Consider the following 10,497-nt stretch of genomic DNA (forward strand, 5'->3'; position numbering starts at 1 on the left):
TCAAATGAATTAAAGATATCATTAATTCAATTGAAGAGAGCAATACTTGAATTAATGCGCGCATTAAATCAATTATTGCTCTCATGAAATGAATTAATGCGTGCATCAATTTAACTCTTGCTCTCATCAATTCATTTAATGCGCGCATTATATCAAGTACTGCTCTCTTCAATTGAATTGTAGTGCGCATTAATTCGATTGTTGATATCATTAATTCATTTGAAGATATCATTAATTCAATTAAAGCGCACATCAATTCAGCTTAAGAATTAATGCTATCATCAATTCAATTAATTAATGCGCGCAATAATTCAGAATTGAAGATATCATTAATTATTTGAAGAGACCTTTAATTGAATTGTTGCGCGCATCAAATGAATTGATATCTTCAAATAATTGAAGATATCTTCAATTATTTGAGTTTATGTTAATTTTGCACTCCATACACTTTAGGGACATTATGTAAAAGCAACGAAACTCCTTAGAAACCGCTCAACGGATTTTGTTCAAATTTTATCTTATTGCTAGTCACCATATGCAGTTGATCATATTGCGCCGCCATTTCTCCACAAATTTCACAGGAGTTATAGGACTTTTGTGCTTCTTTTTTTTCCCCACGGCTACGTATAGCAATCTTGTCAAAACTGAAATTTATTTTTTCACATTGGACGAACTATATTGATCAATATTCATACGCGTATTGTTTACAACTGCGTCGCATTAATGAAGATATGGCTAGCGTTACAATTTGTAAAGATATCAACTTTAGGCAAACACATTGGAAATGTTGATATTTTACTGTGAAATATAATTACACGTATCTGGTGCAGCACTGCCTTACAGTGAAGGACACACACGGATGACATCACAGAATAGCGCTTCGAAGAAATGAAAATCACCAATATATATATACTTGGATTGATTGATCAAATATTGTTTAACGTCCCTCTCGAGAATATTTCACTCATATGGAGACATCACCAGTGCCGGTGAAGGGCTACAAAATTTAGGCCTATTGCTCGGCGCTTACGGAGGGGAGCGATCTTTATCGTGCCACACCTGCTGTTTTTGCGATCTTATCCGAAGATTACGACAAGCAAAGGATACTGAGGACCTATTCTACAACCCGGATCCCCACGGGACTATAGACTTAGAAGTTGCATATATCTTCTACGATTGGTTGTATTAAAACTGTACAAATTTTCCCCACTTTTTGGACTTTATTTAGAAATTATGAAAATAAATTGTGGTCAATTGTATTCATTTTACTTTTTAAAAGACCTCAAATTTTGGATTTCATTTTCATCATTATTTAGAAAAACGTTTCTTTGTACATAGCAAGTGTCGTCAGTTACAAAGACCTTTAGGCAACCACTTAGAGAGACCTCATTCACCAGTGGATGAAAATTATTATAGTCCATATATACATGTACTTTAGTATACTTCTAAATTACTAATGAAAAGTAGTCAACAATATATCAGAGGCATCGGAACCGTCGGAACTTTTTTGCAAAGATAGACATAATATAGGCATTGAAAATTGGGGCTTATCCCCCAAATATTTTTGGCAGAGAGTTAGCCCAATTCTCTGATTTCATTTTGTATTCAGTTATGACATTGATCACTGTTCGTTGAATTAGCCATTTCATTTAAACTGTATGAAAATAAAGTTGATAATATTGTTGACCGTTATTAATCAATTTCTTATATCCAGTGTATAACATTCAAATTGTGCGGCCCGTAAGGAACTGGGTTAGAATATGTCCTCAGCATCCTTATGCGTGTCGTAACTAAGAGGCAACTTAATGGGGCCCGTGGGAATCCGGGCTACAATAGGTCTTCGGCATCCCCTTGCGTGTTGTAAGAAGTATCTTATGGAGCATGAGACCGGAAAAACTGAAGCCCCGTGTCACAGCAGGTGTGGCACGATAATTGATTGATTGAATATTGTTTAACGGGTTACTTTTGAGTATACCTGCAAAAATGGAGGAACCCCTGATAAATAATGGCTCAACTATTGAGAATCGGACATATTACAAACAATGAACTAATTTATAAATTATTAGATGAATGAATTATATTCTATACTGGTAAAATAATATGTGCTTACGGCCTTTTTGCAGGGAAGGATTTTTATTATGCCAGAAAATAATTGTTTTCAAAGGTCCATATTACATGTATCTATATAGGATCTGAAGAAGTTTTCCAATTTCAGCGATTTTTTTTTTTTTTTTTACGAAAAAACATCCTGTTTTAACCCCAAATCTCGTAAATACCCCTACATATTTATGTTAAACAACTTGATATATAATCAAAGGGATATCTACGTTCACAAAATACTTGTTTGCAAATGTCAATGACATCTATATCGGGTCTGAAGAGGTTTTTTTCCCAGTTTTCGGCTATTATTTTTACAATTACCATTATTCGCACGGTTATGCAATCATGCTCTAAACTTAACATGCTCTGATGTTGTTCAATCATCAACAATTATGAGAGATGTCCTTGAAGTAACGCTTGAAATAACAACATTGATCAAAGAGTCGTCAGGAAGAGAAGCATTGAAAGAATCTGAGAATTTAGAGACTTCATCACCTGGAATAAGAGTTTTGTGTCCAACAAGGTGGACAGTTCGAGCAGATGCTCTTCAGAGTGTAATACTTAACTACAAAGTATTATTGGGATATGGGAGGAATCGATAGAGTAAGTGAAAGTTTCAGACATGAGATGCAGAATAAGAGGGGTTATGACCTACATGAACAATGAATGGTTGTCTGTTGGGTGAATAGTTGCTACGTCATAGCAATATTCTTAGAAAAACCCTTCAGACAAACACTTTGTCTGCTACAGAAGGTCAGAAAATGGCTCTCAGTACGATGGAAACTCTGGAGTCTCTTAGAACAGACGAAGCTTTTCTCTCATTCTGTGAGGATGCCAAGAAATGCGCCGCAGATTTTGATATTGATGGCCCTGCAGTGCCTCGTCGAAGACGTCCTCCGAAAAAAATTGACGAAGGATCTCTGTATCACCACGACACTTGCGAAGATTTGTACAGAGTTAAATATTTTGATGCAATTGATTTACTTGTGAATGGCATTAGAAATCGTTTTGATCAGCCAAGATATGCCAAATATATGCAGCTGGAATTGTTATTGTTGAAGGGGGCCAGAGGAGAAAATTTTGATAAAGAATTTGAGTTGGTCACTAACTTTTACGGTACAGACATCAATGCTAAAAATTTGAGAATTCAATTTCAAACACTCAGGTGCAATCTCCCCAAAGACATCACTCTTTCCATTCAGACAATAACTGAATTCATCAAAACAGAAACTGCATAGCGAAATTGCAGTTTAGATTGAACTTCTCCTTGTAATGCCAGCAACAAATGCTACCAACGAAAGAATGTTCAGCACACTGCGCCGCATCAAATCGTATCTGCGATCAACTAAGACCCAAGTTAGACTAAATAACCTGATGACCCTTCACGTATATCAAGAAGAGACGGGGAATCTGGATCTACGGGGCGTAGCAATGAATTTGTTAGTGAGAATGAACACACACTATCCGTTTTTGGAAAATTGTAATGAAAGAACTGAGAAGTTGTGACATTTTGATAAGCCAATTCCTGCAGCTCACTCAAGTACTGTAGTTTCAGTTATAATTTGGTATATGAATTCAATAGACAATAGGAAAGTAGCTTGTGTGTGTGTTCGACGTAGAAACTTTTTTGTTGGGGTCCCCCCCCCCCTTCAATTTGTTTCCGACACCAATATATATGCAAGGTGAATATATATATATATATATATATATATATATATATATATATATATATAATGAAATAAAAAAAAGAGCAGGAATATGCAGTTCAAAATATATTCAAATCTCTAACACTTTCTGGATGTTAACATCCATCTTCAGATGAATAGAAATATTTGTAAGATTTGATTATTTTGAATGTGTGATATCAACTCTTTCTATTTGGATTATGTTTATTGGTCATTTTTAGTGCTTTTTATATCCTTTTATATTTGATTTGAAAAATATTTGATATTAGATCCGACACTTTGAATGTTGAGTGTTGTTGGATTTTAGTCCTTTATATAATACATATATAAAGCACTAAAATCCAACAACACTCAACATCCAAGTGTCGGATCTAATAGTAGATACGAGGTCATATATATATATATATATTAAAAGAAATAAAATAAACAGTACACAAAGTTGAAATTTTAACGCAAGCGCTTACATTTCATAATCCTCAGGCGTTACATTTTAAAATAGTAATATATATATATATATATATATATATTATATATATTATATATCTCCAGAAAAGTTGCATCTAACCCCCACAAAATCAAATATTTTCATTGGCAAGATCAAGCCAACAATGTAGAATAACGCTGTGGAGGATCAGTGGGAAGATCACAGTGGCAGAGCTCCAGGACACGGGAGTGGTTCCCGTATTGCAGAAGTCCCTATCATTGCAGCAGCTGCGAAGTGAACAGCCCTGAAACATGTATTTTCTCATGTTGCCGAGACAGCTTTCGTAGTCCTTCTCCGTGACCTGCGGACATTTGTAGGACGAGCACGTGCGTATAACGGAGTCGTATCGTGTGTTGGAATCATTGTGAAACATCTGATAACGCACTTTCTGCAAAAACAAAATAAAGCTTCAGTCAATATTAAGGAAGTTAGCTCCTGAGCTTTTGAGCGCAACTGCGCCGGATGCTGCAAATAAGTATTTACTGGTTCAATACTGATCCCATTGGTGCAAACATATCCAGTTGAAAAAATTTGTGTCAATTCAAATTTTGAAAGGGTTTGGCAGGGACTATATTTTGTGGTGGAAGGATTCATTAATCAAAAAGTTCTAAATCTGCGTTATATTACAGTTTCTGGTTCATCTAATATATCTTCTATTTTTATACTCCTATACGTGTATTTCAGTTTTATGATTTATGATACAAGTAGAAACTTGAAACTAGATCAAATGTTTGAATTTATTAATTTGGTTGATATTTTTTTCGATATAGAACACCGATTCTTAATAGTTTAAATCAATTTACTCGAAATTTTGTATAAAAATTCAATATTTTCGCCAATAAATAAAAAATGTGGTCTTGAACTTCCACTTTTTAAAGTTCCATTTATAAATTTTAAGACAAGACCTTGAAAATTATGTGAAATTTTAGAAATGGACATTACTCCTAATATGTCTTTTTAAACTTCAAGAATTTTTTTGTATATTAAGTGCAAAAAGGTCATTATTTATTTCTATTACTTGTACTAAACTTTTTTTTATCTGTATTGTTAGAAGACCTGATATCTATTTGATGCAATAATTGATTTCTGTTGCCTATATTGTGTTGACACAAACAGACAAATCAAGTTTAATTGAATGAATTTTAAGTGCAAAAAGGTCATGTTTAAAACACTATAGCTCAATAACAAGCGTTGCGACTCCAATTTTTCTTTTCAGTTTCCCAATTCTCCTTCAAAGTAGAAATTAAAAATACACTTCCCAAAATTTTTTTTACATCACTCCAAACGTCAGATGCGAACCTCTTTAAAGATTTTGTTTCTTTCTTTTACAATCAATGAAATATCGCGATATAATTTACACCTTGAAGTACTGTATTTGATATTTCATTAACCCACTTCAGTAACAAAGATCCCGTAAAATAACCACACCAAGCAATAATGATGATGGTATTTTGGTAACTTCCTGTCATTTAACTAAGTGGTTGTAATTACACATTGTAAAACTGGTGTATGACTTCCCGTTATGGTAACCTCGTGATTTTCTGAACAATTTTGACGACTTCATCGATTCCCGCACCGAAGACAAATGTTCTTATTAAAGCAATGTAAAGCCCCGCTACTGGGGTGTGTAGACGGACCGTTGTTTCGCTCTCTAGAAGTAATTCTGTAACGTGATGGAAGCTTTTTATATTGTGCAGGGCAAAGTTTGATAAATAAATAATGTATAAATCACAATGTCACTATATAGATGTTTTGTTTGTTTAATACTAAAATGACTTTTCAATTTTGTTAATGTATTCATAGTCAGGTTTTAAATTCCCTGAAATAAACTAAACTAGCTAAGAGAACTGAACCACCCTCCTTCTTTTGTATGGAAGACGTTTAGCGTTGTAAATATTTGCTATGACATACAGTGTAAATGAAAAAGTAATTCACTTTTACTTAGAAAGATTCAGTAATAAGAAATCAGTGTTTTCATGTATAACATCGAACGCCTTTCGTTTATTACGAAAGCACTGAGATCTGCGTCTGTCACAAACACGGACGTCTGTCTCAGACACTTCAACTCATAACATTGCAAATACGTGTACGTCAGGTTCTTATAACTCCGACAGAACTGATCGATTAACGATGCAGAATTCAAAGTGAGCTGATCACACACACAAACACACACACACAAGGGTGGGGTCGAAACAAAGGGCACATTTCTTAAAACATGCTTGAAAATTTGTTGTATTATTTTTCAAAGGGGTATCATAATTGAAGAGTTATGATAAATGTGACGTTTAAAATAAAACTATTCAGTACATTTTAAACTTGGGGTACCTGTAAAGTGCGAAACTAAACTAAACGAAATCTACCGAAACTAAACCTGTCGAAACGAAACAAAAGGAAATTTAACGAAACAGAAGGAAACGAAACTGTATAACCGAACTCGTTAATTGTAATAAAAGTGGTTCTTGTAAAAGTTATCACATATATTTATTATGTGATCTGTTGGGATCGACTGATACATTTTAAGCGGTCCATCTGTTAGCATCAAACATTGTTTGAAGAAGCTGGTATCTGAGAAAGTTTAAAAGCTGGGAGACATGTAGCATCTTATTTTTATATTTAACTGCTTCGGTACGAGTACTTTCAATTATGGAAAAAATTATATAGTACCATATTATCGGGGCGGATCCAGCAATTGAGTTTAGGGGGCACAACTTCATAAGGCATAAGACACCCTTAAGGTCCCCAGTTGGTCCAGGCACAGGCAATTATATCGCTTTTGGTTCGAATTACTATTAAAGAGTACATGTAATTTGAACCTAAGCAATACGACTCTCTGTGGGTCCAGGGGGTGAAGCTCCCGTAAGCTCCAGGATTTTACAGATTTTATAGGACTTGAAATATGTCCCCTGTGTAGTCATTTTCTGACATTTTTAATTATGTGAAATTTTAAAAATGACACAAATTATAAGGGTTTTTTTTATATGAAAAAATACAAGTTCCCCCAATGAAATTAACTCAATAAAGTAAAAGATCTTGTCATTTATTTCTCTGAGAGTGGGAAAAATATTGCTTCTTTTATCCATTTTTTTTTCTCTGAACAAGAGGTCATGATTGACCTTAATTAAATTTGAAAAATGGGGGGGGGGGGGGGTGAGGGGGGGGGGGGGTCGCCGGGTGCGTCCAGCCCTTAAATCCGCCACTGATTATATGATTACAATTCGGTTAGAAATCATTATTGATATGCAGCAAGTCTAGAGACAACATCTATATATTTGTGGTGTTGCACAATGGGCAACGGAAGGGAACGCGGAATATATTTTATGTAATGGTATGTTGAAAGGAGTTCTGCATTTTGTAATAATAAAGTAATTCCCTTCTATTTCGTTAGATTTCCTTTTGTTTCGTTTCGTTAGATTTCGTTTCGTTTCGCACTTTACAGGTAGTCTTTAAACTTGACATAAATCTAATGGACATTTACCAAACAGTGTTCACCAGCAGCACACGTGACTTTTTCAGCTCTTTGATTGGTGCTAGGGTCCACGTGACAGTCCTGCTGGATACATTTCCAACATTCTAGACCGTGTGTCAATCGAAAATCTAGAAAATCAAATTGATGCTGTATACCGTCATATTTCAATCAGGATTAATTTTCACTATATTCATCATAAGCCAAGACTGTTTAAAGGAAACTAAAATGGTCGAGTATTCGTCAATTAACCTAATTAATGATTGTTCCTTCGCCGAAAGCTTGGCATGTATAAGTGAGGATCACGGGTCTTTCGCATAAGACCTTAGAAATGAGAGTCCCGTATTGGAGCAGGCTTTGGTACATGTATATTAAAGAACCCGCACTGCTACGGCCCTGAGCGCTAAGCATAGGTCTAAAGTAGTGGTGGTACTTCACCTAAATATGAGTGAAAATTCCTCGATGGTGCGTAAAACAAATATTTTGTATTTTATACGAAAGAAATCATTGGGATTTTCGCTGTAGTACGTTACAGTATATTTGTGTACTGGAGTCGGGATTTTCAAAAAGTACTTACATGTACATGTCAATGGATGCGATTTCTAAAATAATGAAAATATATAATCAATATTAATGTGTAAAGAAACGAACGATCGTGTGATTTTAATCTTTCTCTGTAGTGAAATGAGACCCCATTTCTATATTTGGAAAACTAATGATTCATAATTGACAATACGAGGACAAGAAGGGATTTAGAATTAGATTTTAAAGATAGTTGCGATGCCAAGATCATTTTCCTAAACATACAAATACAAATGTAATACTATCTTTCATCGTGTTTATTAAATAATTACTATTCTGCTTTCATATTCAAGTTTAAAATACGCATCGAGTTTACCATTCCATATATAATTTTCTTTGGCAATTATTTCGTCGTAACACCACGTAGGTTTTTAACGAATAAGTATTCTGTATAAACAATGACCTACCTTGCAAAATGAAGCACAAAACAATTATCCCAAGAATTTCACTTCTCCAAGTCATGAATGTAAAATCCGTTCGCTCAATACATGGCACTCTGACCAAATAATTATTGTACTCCGCTAATGAAGATGTGGTTTTACGTTCAATTTCCTGTTTTTCAGGTCGTTATTGACAAGTTTGAGAAGATTTATTAAAAGACAAAAAAAAAAATAAAAATCAAGGTTTCCAGAAGGGTAGTGATTTATATCCAGCATCTCTAATTAGGTCAGTCGCAAGCTTGGTCCGTCTATGCGCCAAAAACCTCGATCGTCATGTTTTCCCATACAAAATCCTATAAATATACTTTTTTTTAATCATGTATTGATTAATAAACTATATTCCCCTGTCGCGATCCTCACAATACTAGCTGTCTTATGACTCTTGTCAATTCAGGTGTCGCTTGGACTGACAAGATCTCGGGTCTTTGTTTTAATTAAATCCCCACAAAGTAAACTGTCCTGCTAGTCCGAGGTATTCTTATAGCTATAAACTGCCAACATAAACCGCTAGCGAAGGAAACAAATTAACTTGTTTCTTTAAAGAGTTCAGATACGGTGTCGGATATAATATTTAAAAAGCTGGGTAATGTTTCTTTTTTTTAAAACCGTTATTATTACATTCACGGCTAAACAGAAGAAATATGTCCTATATCTGCTTGGTTGAGATATCAATGAGTTATTTTTCTTCTTCTTTTGGACAGACACGGAACTAGCACGATTTTATTCTAAAAGGGTATATTTGTTATAAATAGAAATAAAATATCGCTATAATCTTAGATAATTTAACAAAAGATTAAAACATTTCCGGTTTCTAGTATTGTTCTATTATTTTTTTTAGATATACGTACATATTTTTTTTTTTAAGTTTTCAATGGTGTAAGACGAAACCAGTGTCAAAACTGCATTGGAAATATTTGTTCTAATGATTTCTTGTTTGTTTTAATTTGTTTGTTTGCTTTACGCCCCGTCCAGAATTTTTCACCGATATCAAGACGTCATCAGCTGTAGGTAAAGCGCTACTTTAGCGTAGCGTTCAAGGCCGTAGTGTAGTGAGTTATTTACTGTACCACCGCCGGTTGTGACATGGGACCTTGGTTTTTTTGTGGGTTTTTTTATAGGTATAATCCAAAATACCTGCGACATTCACTTCCAAATTCCGAGCGTTTGGTGAAGAAGCAGTTATTACTAGGTCATGAGTTTGATACGGCCAAAGCACAAGCACAAGCACGGTTCCGGTCACAAAGCCAATGAATGTTCTTGCCGCTGAACCACCGCGATACAAACCGCTACTTATTCATTTGTATATAAATAAAAAATTAGGGACCATCGAAATGTTCCAACAAACAGCGCTCTGGTTTCATAACCATAAAAAATCAAACTTTCAGACATGGCCTATCTTATTTGCAAAGAAACCACCTTTTTGATCCTTCCGGGATAAATCACAAAAAAATTATATAAAATACTCGAGAGCTTGTATCACTCTTTCGATGGTGAAATTATAAACAAAAGACAGTGGAGGATTTGAATTCGGGATCTGCGGATCAATAACACGATATATTTCTCTCTTATACTTGTTTATCAAATGAGCTTCGCAGATACACAAGGAAATCGGCCCACATAATCAATTTTACAAAACATTTGAATCGTCATCTTGTGACGCAGTGTTATAAAATTCATAAGTCTTGATGTAGTGAGACACCTTCATAAAAAACAGCAGGAATACGAAATCAGATAGGCTTAAAC

The 10,497-nt window shown here is 34.6% G+C and overlaps 1 protein-coding gene across 1 annotated transcript in view; it reads right to left on the reverse strand.

Moving 5' to 3' along the window:
- Nucleotides 1–3,859: 3,859 nt before the first annotated feature.
- The window catches only part of LOC125665871 (uncharacterized), a 6,814-nt gene continuing 176 nt past the window's right edge, over nt 3,860–10,497 (reverse strand). The window contains exons 1-3 of the mRNA XM_048898789.2: nt 8,722–10,497; nt 7,745–7,863; nt 3,860–4,657 (exon numbers count right to left, since the gene is read on the reverse strand). The exon at nt 8,722–10,497 is cut by the window's right edge and continues 176 nt beyond it. Coding sequence (XP_048754746.1) covers nt 4,361–4,657; nt 7,745–7,863; nt 8,722–8,776 — 471 coding nt within the window. The 5' untranslated portion in view covers nt 8,777–10,497 and the 3' untranslated portion in view covers nt 3,860–4,360. The remainder of the gene's footprint in view (nt 4,658–7,744; nt 7,864–8,721) is intronic.

Source organism: Ostrea edulis, chromosome 10 (genome assembly GCF_947568905.1).
Source record: "Ostrea edulis chromosome 10, xbOstEdul1.1, whole genome shotgun sequence".
NCBI lineage: Eukaryota > Metazoa > Mollusca > Bivalvia > Ostreida > Ostreidae > Ostrea > Ostrea edulis.